At 41.8% G+C, this 13766-nt stretch overlaps 1 protein-coding gene across 4 annotated transcripts in view; it reads right to left on the bottom strand.

The window, feature by feature from the left end:
- The window catches only part of WASHC1 (WASH complex subunit 1), a 57542-nt gene that overhangs the window by 17402 nt on the left and 26374 nt on the right, over nt 1-13766 (bottom strand). For all 4 annotated transcript variants that reach the window (XM_066549526.1, XM_066549530.1, XM_066549528.1 and 1 more), the window contains exon 2: nt 9560-9713. In XM_066549526.1, coding sequence (XP_066405623.1) covers nt 9560-9713 — 154 coding nt within the window. The remainder of the gene's footprint in view (nt 1-9559; nt 9714-13766) is intronic.

Here is a 13766-nt window from a genome sequence, read left to right as displayed (position 1 = left end):
GTATTTACTCACTGAAGCTTAATCTTTTGTAGTAATAGCCTTAAGTGTTTTCAGTTTTGTTCTTTTTTTTTTTTTAATCACTTGTCAAAGGAGGGCTAATCCTGTTTGGACAGAATTTTACAAGGCTGTCAAAAATAAATTTTGTTTTCATGTTGCTCGAAGTAATAGATCATACTTGGCAGATAGCTTGAGAAGGTGTTTTGGCACCTTGTAACCTTAAATTAATCAACTGTGTGTACACAAAGATTAGGTTTCTCATTCTCCCATCAAAGCTCCATTCTCAGGCTAGCCAAAGATCTTCCTCCCTGTTCCCATTGAAAAGAAAATGTGTATACACTACAGAGCCACAGCAAACATAAGCAGTGCAGAAATGCCCAGGTGACCCTGTTGTGAACTGTATCTGGGGTAGGGAGAGCTAATGTCTTTGAAAAGACCTGAGATTCCTCTGGATCACTGACGGTACCACGTCTGATTCTACACAGACAATATTTCTGTTACACAGCTCACTCTTATTTGACATTATGCTCCAGTTTCCCTATCAGCAACAGTTACAGGAGGCGAATCAGCCTGGACTGAAATTGCTGATCTGTGCCCTCTCTCAAGTAGAGCAGCAAGAGAAGTTCATAAGCCACCAGCCAGAAATACTGTTTCTTCTGAGCTTCACCTGAAGGTAGCAACAGCAGGAGAGGAGCACAGACAGGCAGCCACCCCAGCCCTTTTAGGCTGTGCCTCACTTGACCAAAGATAAATTGCCATGATCATGTGGGAGGAATGAAATTTGCAGAGCCTTCCTCCCCTCCACTGGCCAGGCAGTCAGGAAGTTTCTCTTTATTCCTAGCTTTCCCCCATGCCTTCCAAATGGTTTTATATCAGTTTTCTTCAGGTAAGTAGTACTCAGTTACACAAATGTAACAAAACACAAAGAAGAGAGCATCTCTTAAGGTCTTCCCCTGATGTAAGGCTGAAAATATCAGGAAAGCTGAGCTCCCACTCCTTTATTGGGATGGAGGTTTCTCATACTGTGACAGCACACAGCACAAACACTGCTCTTAGTCTGTTCATCTCACCAAAACAAGTCATTGTCATCAAGAATAGGAATGCTGAGCAAAACATGCCTGCCTCCAGAGCAGAAAATGATTCCTGGTGATAGCAGTTCCCATTCTCACCGTTCTCCAAGAAAAGCACTGCTTTTCTTTGCATTTAATCAAATATCCTCACAACTTCATAGCTTTTCACCCAAAGATCTCCAAGCAATTTCCAAGTGTTAATTAAGTCTTGGTTGCTTGTGAAACCAAGAGTGGAATCATTTGTTCCCCGGAACAAAGAAAACCTAGGCAAATTCACAGTACAGTCTCAACAGATCAGATTTTCAGTCCATTATTCACTAACTCAAACAATTTTGCATTAATTCACAGGACTTAGCACATATTTTTCAGTAGCTGCTTAATTTCCCATTTTACTGAGTTTAAGGCCACTTGTGCAGGTTCATCTGCCCTTTTCAATGTCTCGCCATTGCCAAATCCATCCCACTGTTGCTCACCAGAATAAACTACAGCCAGCAAGAACTGACACAAAACACTGACAATTCTCTCACCACCACTACTTCTTTCTTGTGATCCAAGATGTAGCATTTACCCACATTTAGGACACATGCTTACCAGTAAAGGTTTTTGCATTGACTTGAAATTTTCTCCACTTCCAAGCAGCTGATGGCAATCACATGAAATTTTACTTGCAGGTCACAAGTTGAACCCTTCAGTCTCCTTTTCAATAAAGTATATCTAAAAGCTGTCATTTACAAGCTAGTGCTTACTCTATAAAAACTGCTCTCCTGCACAGCTGGACTTGAATATTCAGGAGAAGGAAAGCCCAACCAAGAAAAAGGACTTGGTACCATAAAATGTCTGTTTAAAGACAACTACACCTCATGTCTTCTCAGAACTCTTACTTCCTTTCTGACTTTGATCACATAATAAGGGTCTGCCTCTGTGGTCTTCCCTCACTGTGCTGACCTGTTGAAGATGTAATCAGATACTTGGTAAATGACCAAACTGGCCTTTGAAGCATGACTTGGAATAAGCAGATCATTATTCTGTTTTGCACTCAGCACTATGTTTCTGCTTATCATGTTTGTTGCAGTGATCCCTGTACTTTTCAAGGGCTTATATCTCAGTGAAAATTCTATTTCCTTGCACTCACTGCTTCTGCTCAGCAATGACCCTCTTCAGTATCCTGCCAGAACTAGTGGGGATTCCCAAGATCCACCCAAAATTTTGCTACAATTAAAACAAGTCCAGCTTCATAAGATAGACTTTCTCAGAAACAGTTACTAGCCCTTTGCCAGTTACAAAATTTCCTTGTTAATTTAGCCTTCCCCTTTCTTACCTCTGCTTTCAAAGTGAACTTCTCTTAACAGATCTTCTTTCCAAACAGACCTCCTTCTCTTAAAGGAAAGATTTCTTCACATATTTTTTTTTGCAAATAAAGTTTTTTATTTAATATTTACTCTTTAGAAACAGAGGTTGTTTAGTGTTCTTTCTTCATTTTCCTACAATCAGTTGCAGTCACACTCAAATCTCAAAAGTCACCGTGTATGATATGCCCATCAACAAGCTAATTTGACTGTGCTTCTTTAACAAATCAGAACAACTCTTTATGACACCTTATCCTTCTAACACCTTTCTTGAATGATTACAGCACTTTGTTACTTTCTTGAGGGATTTCTAGTTACTCTTTCCCCAAAAACTTTGGGCCACAGGCAGAGATTCTCCTAACAGCATCAAAAAGCAGTTATCTCTGTGCTTGCACTGACAGCTGCTCTGTCATTTCAATGAAACAGTCTGAGGCACATCAGTGATCAGACACCTTGAGAATTGGTCTAGACACATGATTTCATTTCCCCCACTGTCATTTTAAAAATCGTCCTTCCCATGCACTAACTCACAATTAGTCACTAAGAATGGAAACACTATCCTCACAGTAATACCAGAACAAATTCATACAGTGTACCTTCCAAACCTCCTTCTCCACCCCAAAACTGCCAGAACTGTAAATTCATACCCTTTAATAGCTTAAATCCAGGATGTCACTCTCAAAAGTACTGTTGAAGCAAAACCAAACTACCCAGTCACTGGGACAAAACAACAGAGAGAACTGCACTGTGGAGACACCATGAACTTCCTTGCTTTTTGGTCCTGAGCTACTGGAATGTTATATATATATATATATGTGTGTGTGTATATACATTGGAATGTTATATACATATATATGTCACAGACAACCAGAAGGCTATTCCTACTGCACTCACACAGAGCAGAACTGCAACAGCTTTACCTCCTCTTCTAAAAGGAATGTCTTGTTATGCCTCTTAGGCCCATCAAACATGTTTTCAGATTCAGCTTTGCTGGTCAATCTAAAACAAGAGTCCTAGAGAAAATTAAATGCAAATACCTGGTTTTATAATGCACATTAATCCGGAATAAGGATCATATTCTTGGATGAATTAAGAAAGGAATCCAATTCACCATGCTGTGCCAGGGAGAATAGGGGATAAAAATTATTAATGGCACAGCATGGTGAATTCCTTCAATAAAATGTTTGGTGGATTTAGAGGAGGGGATGAAAGTTTCTGGAGCCTGAATTAAAGAATTTGGATGGTATAGTGTGTGAAAGAGAAACCCCAGGTGGGTAATTTAGGTTCTGGAAGATGTAGATGGAAGAAAATCAGAAACTCCTTCATTAGCACCTACAAATAGGTCTCCTGTCTCCAAAAGCACTGCTCTGTCTCTGCTGTCAGTTGCATTTACACCTAAACCCTTACAACCTTCCCCATTTGCAAAATCCAACAGCACCACGGCAAGACAGAAAGAAGCACCATGGAAAGGGAATTTAATGCACCAGTCATGTGTGAAGAACAGACCTTTGGCACTGGTGTTCCTCCCCCAACTCTCCCCTCAGTGTGCACACCCCCATAGGAATGAGCCTGTAATACACATTTCAAGGCACTCAGTGTTATTTTCCAGACAGTTTTCTCCATGCTGGATCCCTAATGGAAGTCATGACTGTAAAACAAAATTACATGTTTGAATCTCTTCCTCCAGGGCTGACTGAGTACACAAAAGTCATCCACAGGAACAGAAAATTACTCCAACATATGTGAATCTCCAGTGTCTGAAGCTGGTTGAGAAGGTAGAGATATCACTTTGTGCAATAAAGGAATAACATGGCAGATGCTACTGTATCAAGAATAGTGGGAGTGGGAGAATCCAACAATATTGCCAAAACCATGGGCTAAGAAATAAGGGAACACTTCTGCTGTGGGGCACACACTGCCTCACATTGCTCTTATGACATGCTTCTCCTTGCCTATTTCCAGAGAGTAACAGCCACAGCCACTTGCAGTCAGGGACTGAGGGGTAAAGGAACTACTCTCTGCATGGGGAAGTTCATAAGATCTTTGCCAAAACCCTTTTAATTAACGGAGACTTACTGCTGGACAAAATTAGCTCACAGGAACTTGAAGGCTGCTACTCAATATTGAATTTTCTCCAACAAGGAACAGAGTACAAACAAGAGACTTCCCTGTCAGCATTAAAAAAAACCCCATGAACTAAAATAAATCAACAATCCATATGTACTGAAATTACCTTAGTTTCTCCTTACTGTTTGCCTTTCCTATTGCACATGCCATCTGTTTTAAAGCAAACTGTCTCATATTTCCACAAGAATTCCACTACTGCTGTAAGAGTAGAAACAATGTTTTCAAGAGCTCCTTAAAGTCTGAAATTGTTGTGTGCCTCCTTTTGCTTAGCAGGTTTGAGACTAATTCCAGAAGTAGCAGAACACCTCTGCTGCAATTTTGCACAGGTCAGATTCCAGAAGATCTTAAGCTTAAGGATTTTAGCAGCATCCAGAAGGAGTTGTGACCTGGTCTCTTGCAGAACAGTCCCACTCCCTTTGCCTCTTTATGGGGGTGTAGGATGCCTGCTGGTGCCAGCTGTTGCCAGACTTCCAAGCATGCTGATCACACCCTTGGGTCACCTCCTAAAGTCTTCTTTCTACAGTCTAGGAACCTTTCTGAAGCTACATCTTCACAAGCTGTCAAACTTATCTTCCAGAGGATCATGGCAGCCATAACAAATGAAAGGTGCCGTAGAAAGTGTGTGCTACACTTAAAAGGAAAATAAATCCACGTCACTTGGACATATATCTACAAGAATAACAACTAGCTGCAGGCAAAATGTCCCTGCTCTCCATTTCCTCATGTCTGCAGGAGACTCCATTCACACTTTACCTCCCTGCTGCTGCTTTATCTTCCTGGCAGCAAACAACTGCTCCTACAACCTCAAGAGAGGTACCTGAAACAAAACTAGACCTGGCATCCTCTTTCAGATGACCTCTGGGACAACTCCAAAGTACCATGAGGCACCTTGTTGTTAAACAAGAGGCATAACACTCTCAAATTAACTGGAGAAAAATTGATTCCCTGTGCTGCAGTGTGTCTCTTGGTGTTAACTCACCTGCACGGTGAGCCATCCCAGTGGACAGCTCTCTTCCTAGGAGATCAACCCTTGCAGCCAGCAGAGGAACACACACAATGCAGTGTCCAAGCTCCAAGCTGCATCCCAGAGCCCCAGTGCACAACAAAGAGCACAGTGCAGCTTGCAGCAAGACCCCTCTTGGCAAGTTTCCATTCCACAGACCTCCTAAATTAAACACATTTACACTGATGTACCAGTCCCCACTTCCATTATTGATGATCATGACTAATCAAAGTAGCAAGTTTAAAACAAGGAGGTCTTTAAAACACACAAGTGTACCTCATGATTAAGATTTTGTTGGTATTTTCAATTTCAGAACTATTCACATCTCAGCTCTGCTCCTGTCATAAACACCCCTGAAGGCTCTGCTACCCAGCCAGCTACTCCTTACCTTTCTTATCACAGCCTTACCAGATTTCTTCCCCACCCCAAAGAGCATTTCCACAGTGCTTTTGTTTTCCAGCTATGGTTTTCAGAATGTGGCTGTCATTTAAACTTTTGCTTAATATTAAAGCCTTTTTCAAATATGTAATAGGAAATTAGTTTGAATGCAGCTGGGGAGGAAACAGGATACACTGGTTTAACAAAGTATTATTCCAGACAAGCAAAAAACACTGAATAAAGATTTTAAAAAATAACAGCCAGAAATTTTTTCCATAAACTAAAAAAAAAGAAGGTTAAGGATGGGAAATTTTGTATAAAGGACAACTTGGGGTTGGATTACAGGCAAATCCTGGACCTTGATAACAACCTCCCAATCCCAAGCAATTGATTTCTTTCTACTACTGTAACACTCCATGAGATAACTTGCAAAAACAACTTTCCACACATCCATTACTTAAAAGTTAACACTTTCAATAGCAAATGGACAATATTAGAGATTATTAACATCTCCTGCCAATACAAACTCCTCAGAAACTGAGAAATGCTGAAGGACAAGCCTACCTAACTAGGATGGAATATCAGGAAATCTAAACTCATCACTTATTTTAAGCACTTATCCCAAGAACATTCCTGTAAAATACTCCAAAGCATGTGATTCCAGCACAATCTCCCACCCAGAAAATACTAATGAGAAAAACTCATTAAATAGATGAGAAAGATAGAAATAGATAGAAAATAGATAGAAAATAGATGAAAGACTACTGTTAATTGAGGGTTTAAACTGGTCATCCCAGCTCCTGTGACCTGTATCAAAAACCCTTCCTAAAAATCCAGGAGTTAATATCTGTTTGAATTTATGTCAGATTGGCTCTGTTAAAATATTTATGTTTTAAGCAGTATTAATATCTAAGTAACTACAGGCAGTGAATCTCACCTTTGCAGCTTCCACAACAGATTAATGACTTGGATTCAGTTAACACACACAAACTTAAAACTTCCATTACTTCAAAGCATAAAGTTGAGAAGAACATGCAGCCTCTTGGTCTTGTCATAGCACTGATATCAGCCCCAAGAGGACAGGACTTGCTCAGAGGAAGGCACTGCTGGACAGCACTGGCCTGAGACATCAATCTCTATTGCCCAGCAACCAAGAGCTTTGGGGCTGCCCATGTGAAAGAAGTCAGGTGGGTCTCTGCTCCTGAGAGTTAGGGATAGGATGGAGAGGGATGCTGAGCTGATGTATCCTGCTCTAAGTGATTCCTGATTGCAGTCCAGGCCTGTTCTCCACGGCTGGGCCCAGTGGGGATGCTCTAGGTCTCTGCCATAGCTTACCTGAGGTTTTGCACCCACACACCCCTTGATTGTCTAGGAACTAATGAACCCTGCAGTCTCATTCACCAGGTACCTTGCCATAGTTAATAGCAAATAAGCTTCTTTGAGAATGATTGGGAACAAGAGTTGGCAGAGACTTGTCACATGGGTTATTTCCCAAGTTGCCCAAAAAGGGGGGAAGTGAAGGAAAGCTCCCTGTATTTTCTTCTAATTCCCTAAATGGAAAGGTATCTTCCTTGTGTCATCTCAACATGTTCATTTGAAGATTTCATACTCAATTATCATGTCAGCAACAATTATGAGCAGACACTTTGATTAGCTAAAATGGAAACAAAGAGCTAGTTGTGGAAATATTCCTTTTTTCATAGAGAGTAGGAGACACTTTCACTCCACCTTCCACAAAGTACAGATTGGCTTGCCGCTCTCAAAAGCATTGTACCAATCCACCTGTTCCCACAACACAACCTCAGAACACCTGCATCTCTGCTGTACTGAAGTAAGGAGCTGGACACACTCAGCCAAGTCTCCCACAGTGAACAAGTTTCCTCTCCATCAGCACTGCAAGCTGCTGTTCTGCAGATCAAACAGCCAGCTTGCCCAGGTAAGCCAGCTCCTTCCTGGAAATGGAAGACAGAGCTGCCTTATCTCAGGAAGGGGAAGATAAAAGGTCACTAAGTAGCAAAGTTCTCACCTTGAAAGCTTTGCCCCTTGATTGACATGGAAAAACCAAGGTCACAGAACTTCTAATCAGATGCCTGCATAATTACTAAATCACTCTTAACTATATCAGAGAGCCAAGACCTCACTGGAAAGGCAAAGCAAACAAAGAAGCCAATGAAGCCTCCTCTGTTGTTGGAGAAAATTGGTAATTAAAAGTCATGAGTGCACCAAAGAGTGAGGGAACAGCATCACAGTCACTGCTCAGTACTCAGGAGTGACTTGCATACAAAGCAGCAGGCTTATCTCCCTAGGGAAATTACAGGGTACTGTGTTAGACAGCAGTATGGAGAGGAAAAACAGGGAAAATAGAGACACAGAAAGAGCAACTCCTGTATTATCAAGAGCTTCATTTACCCCACAGAGAGGGGCAGCACTGCCAACCAGGCCCAAGTCTGAGAAGTGCTTTCCACACGTTTAGGGCAGCTCTAGAAAGCCTTCTCCCAGCCTTAGATCATGAAGTGTTCCCCTACTTTGAAGAGCACAAATGAAGTAGACCTTGTGTTCAACCTAATCCAGCCCACACACAGCCCTTGCCCAAACAAGGACTATTCCAGTGGAAAATCTTAACCTCAATGACCTGAGCTCAGCCTTAGAGACTGCTCTTTCTCCAGAGGCTACCCTTCAAAACATCACTATCAGAAACCACAGAACTTCAATCTACCCTTCAAAAAACCTCCCAAAACTCAAAGAAAGAACGTCATGATCCTGCTCACATCATAAGAAATTAAACTAGATAGGCATGGGACATGCTGAAACCAAAGCATGTGCTTTTACTGATTAGGCTATGAGAAGATAAATGCTGATCTGTTTCCTTCCCAGTGACAGTCCACACCATCCCAGAGCACTGAGATGCCAAAGATGGCACTGGACAGAAAAAGGAACCACACTATCTACCATCATTTGCAAGCAAACACAAGAATCTCTCTGATCTGCTATAGAGACAGCCTTAAAGATCCAATCCTAAAGATGATCATATGCAAGAGGGGCCAAATCTGGACCAAATCCTTGAAGAGATGGACTTTGATGGATTATGATACTGTGGCAAGAAACCCAGTCTTACCCAGGGCACTCAGCCCTTCCAACACACAAAAAGGGAAGTGTGAAACACCAGAAGCCCAAAGAGAACAGTTTGTACATTGCAGAGATCAGAACAAAGAGACATTTTCTACTTCACTGCTTCAAGTACAATGACTCAAAAAGACACATCTTCTTCAAGATACTCTAAATTACAATGCCTCCCCTTCAAAGCATGAGCAGGAAGGAATAAGGGATAAATGCAGTGGAAGCAGTAATGCAATTTGTGGCATAAAAATTAATAATTTTTAGTCATTAATAAAAATGAATAAAAAATTCATAACCAACAATCTCTGGCAAACTGCAGCCATTTCATTATGCTTAACTTTGACAGACTCAAATCTAATAAACTCATATTGAAGTGCATCCGGTCCTTTTTCATCTCTTTTCTGAACTTCCATTGTTTGCCAACCCAATGCCCTTTCCCCTTCACTGCTGCAACCTAATTCCAGCACTGTGTTGTGCACTGCTGAATGCTAAGCACCCAAGCCCCCAGGAGGGCACTTTACCTGTTGAAGATATCTCCTGACACCTTTTGCAGATACTGAAGTGCATCTGCCACCTGCTGCACAGCCTCCTCCCTGCGTAGGTCTGGCTGGATCAGGGGCACTGAGTATGGCTGTCCTTCCAAAAAGTGCTTCTGGGCTACTGTGGCCATTGTACCTAAGGGAAAGAACAAATAGGTCATTACACATTAAACACACTGCCATTTTATCACAGCAGTTATTCAAGGGACTTCTACTTTCTGCTCCACTAATTATTTTAGGAAAGCATTTGCAACAGAATTGGTAAGCTGAGGAAAAAGGCACAAGCAGTAAGGCTGACATATTGGATTTTTAATACATTCAAGGCAGCTACAGTGAGCTGAGACTCTCTTGCTTAGCTGAATGTTCTTGGAAACCATAATTTTACTTTAGCATGCTACTTAACAAATCTCTGCTCAGTACTGTGCTGCAAACAAAGACCAGAGTTAGAAGCAAAGTCACTTCAGGGTGGCAATAAGACTCATCACAAATCACCCTGTCCCCTCCTCCCTTTCCTCATATTCCACATGGATATATTTCAGGTCATCCAACCATATTAGCAAAAGGCAGTATTTCATCTTACACTTCTGCTCCAACAAACACACATCAGGCCCTTCCAAGAACAGAAGCCATGAAATTACAAGGCATGCATGGGCACACACCCCCTTGCTCCAAGTAGGTTAATGAGAATTCTTCCATTCTGACACTCCCAGGAGCTCTTTGCTGCTTCTGGACTGGATTTTTCCTTAGTAACTATCTTGAAAGAAGCCTCCTTATTTTAGAATCCTTTCACATCTCTAGCCTGACCAGTCACCAAAATGTTTCAGTTGTGTGCCACACACCAGAGCTGTATGCACACTTCTGGAAGCAGCTGGGCCAGTACCACTGCTCTACAGCTCAACCAGGAGAAGGTCATCCACCACCCATGTTTCCATCCTGAGCTTTGCTCACCTCTCCCTCAGCAATTCCCAAAAAGTTGGCCTCCCAACTTTACTCACAAAAATAACAAAAAAGTTCCTGGGACTTGGAAGAACATAAAGAGAAAAAAATCCATTTCTCTGAGCACATTATAAATTGCAAACTCACAAATACATTTCTATTAGGATATTCTAAAGAATGAACAGAGTAGAGTATCCATACAGTTTTCTAACCCAAACTCTACTGCTAGGTCTGCACAACTCCCTCCAAACTTGTTTTCTCTGTGTCTCTTCTCATTCAGGCTGTAAAAACCAGACAGTTTACAGGTGCTCATTACAGGGTTGCATCACACAGGGCTCTGTAGATCTGTATAAGAAAATATTCATTAAGCTGAGGAGAAGCAAAACAAAGGATGAAAATCCAAGGTATCACAGACAGGGATATCTCAGGAGGCACCACATTCCCTGTGTGGTACTTGGAAGTCTGCAGGAGCCAATTCAGAGCAGTGCTGTGTGCAACCTGCCTTCCTGGCTCTACAGCAGTGTAGGCTGAGAATGACATAGAAACACAGCCCGTACTGGAGAAATTCACAAATCAGGAGCCTGAAGAGAGTCACAACACAAAAAAAAACAGTTTAATATGTGAAAACGAGAGGGGTCTTCATACATTCCTTCAATTCCCTATCTTGCTTCACAAAACAAAGAGGTAGCAGATTAGACTTGCCTGCAGCCATTTCTGCGTATTTAACAAACACCACCCTCTCCAAATTTTTGCTTTAACATGATACCACAGTAGGGGAGAAAAAGCTTTCTGTAAATGTGATGTGACTGTTATTTAAGGGTGTTCTTTTGGGATGTGGGGTTTGCTGAGTTTTGGGGCTTTTTTTGTGGGGCTGTTTAGTAATGAATCATATGAGATTTAAGAGTATGTAGAAGCCTTTCCACAGTTAACAAATTTTCAAGATCAAGCCCAGCCATTACAAAGCTGGCTCTGCTGCCAGTCTAGGAAGCCTAGACCTACTCTGTTTCATTTCATGCATCACTGGCAGCAAGACTCTGTATCTGCACTCTTTAGCAGCAATGTTTGCACACTGATTAGTCTTCTTGACTGGGCCTGCTCTGCAGACAGGAAATTATTATTTAGAGCTGTAAAGCATACAAGTTAATCTGAGATGAGTACAGCTAATTTTGAGACAGCAGTTTTTGATCTGCTGACCACAATCAAGCTTCAATATTTTTCCTTTCAAAGCTGCTATTTGACTGTCACCATGGAATAAAGGGGCCAGATAACACAGCAAGGACGTGGTTATGAGTTACTCTGGCCCCAAAAGGAGTATATAATCCTCCCTGCCACTGGTCAAAAACTCTGCCATTGCATCAGTGCTCCTGATGTTTGGGATGCCTATTTTTAACTCAAATCAGCTCAATGACCCAATTTACCACAGCCAGATAAACAGCTGTAATTGTCCAGTCATGAAACACAGGGGGAAGAAGGGGCAAGAAGGAAACTTCTGAAACTTGTTTCATTACCAAAACCATTCCTGTGTAAAGGTAATCCTAAGAAAGCCAAGATTTTCACCTCTTGAGGCCAGATAAGATTATACAGCCCCAATAGGATCTCTCAGACTCTCACCAATCCTAATTCTCCTAGTGTCCTTCCTAAAACCAAGCTCAGTTCAGCTGCTGACTTGGGAGCAGTGCTCCTCTTAGCTACTCCCAAAACATTTCTTTGCCTACAGTCAGAAGCTACAGACTCTCCTTCAGGTCCCACTGCTCCCTTGCAAAGAGAGGAGCCCCCAGTACTGGGCAAAGCAGGAAAATCCCTGGTGCTCCTGCTCACACTGCTACAGTTTGTCTGTTGGTAAACATCACCTTCACAGGTTCTCCATGAAGACTCTCAAAGGAGCTTCAGATTCTCACTTTTTTTTTCTCACAAGTGGAGAAACATGGCAGACTCTAGAAATGAGTGCCAGAGACAGATACAAGAGACAATTCTTTCTGTGCAAGAGAACAAGTTGGAGAGCCATAGCAAGGAGGAGGGAAAACAGCAACAACTAAATGACTAGACCTGGGCACAATCTCATGCTACAGCTGCTATTTGTTACCTCCTAGGACCAAATGAATTAGAGAAATAAGCCAGTTTTACAAACAATTTGAGTAAGGGCCACCATGTGGTTAGAATAAAAGAATTGCTTCACTTAACAGAAAGAGACTGCAGGAATAAGGAATATTTTTAAAGGGAAATCCAAAATATTCCCAGCAGAAGTCAGGAAGGAAAGCAAAGGCTGAACATCACTCAGTAAGACTGACTCTTCCTTTATCTCAAACTCCAGAGCACTGAGAAGGAAGCAGCACCTTTTCTTGCCATGCTCCACTATCAGAATTAGTACATAAAAAATAAAAAAGTGAGTGCTGGGTGTTAGACTATGTCAACTCTTCTACCCTATCCAATGGGTGCCAAGCCTTCATGTAACACAAACAGCAAAGGTGCAAATAAACTGCTTATATCTTACATACAGAAGGGACTTCCAGCAAAGCAACAAACTGGTTCCAGTATCACTCCAGAATCTTACAGAGGGTGTGTTCCTGCAGGAAGTACAGCAATGCTGGAATTATGACAGCTGACATGAAATACTCTGATGCTACAGTGACAAATGGACACATGCGCCCAAAGAAAGTATGAGTCACAAAACCAGATGTCAGATCACCCAAGAGATTTAATCATTAGTGGTGTGACCACCAATGGGTCACACAAAGAAGAAGAAACAGCAAGACAGAGCTTTTCTTTTTTTTTTTTTTTGCTTTTTTTTTTTGCTTTTTTGTGATCAAAGAGGCTCTGAAAAAGAGCTGTAGCATCTGGGGGCTCCAGCCATTTTATATTCAATTATTTTTTCTATGTCAACTTTCATGATCAAGACAAATATGCTCTGGTGTTATATAATAACCTCATTTACCTCATTAAAGTGAAAGCAAAGAGAAAAAGGTTGTTTTCTCACTGCACCACCTGCTTCCAAGTGCTATGTTCTGATTTGGAAGTTCTGACTAAGGCTCCTGACTGCTTAGATTTGCACTCCTGCCTTTAGCTGTCTGTGCCTCTCACCTCAGGCAAGCTGCTCCAAAGCTCCTCAGGGCTGGTGGCTATTCCTCCTCTGCCCTCAAAGCTGTTCTCTCCCTCCCAGGTCCAACACTCACACTGGCAAAAGCTGAGAGGAACAGCAGGAGTGGGAAACAGAATCAGCCTCCACCAGACTGTCTGGCCTCTCCAGAAGACCTAA

The sequence above is a fragment of the Molothrus aeneus genome, chromosome 5 (genome assembly GCF_037042795.1).
Source record: "Molothrus aeneus isolate 106 chromosome 5, BPBGC_Maene_1.0, whole genome shotgun sequence".
Classification (NCBI taxonomy): Eukaryota; Metazoa; Chordata; class Aves; order Passeriformes; family Icteridae; genus Molothrus; species Molothrus aeneus.
This window is presented reverse-complemented; position numbering and strand designations above follow the sequence as displayed.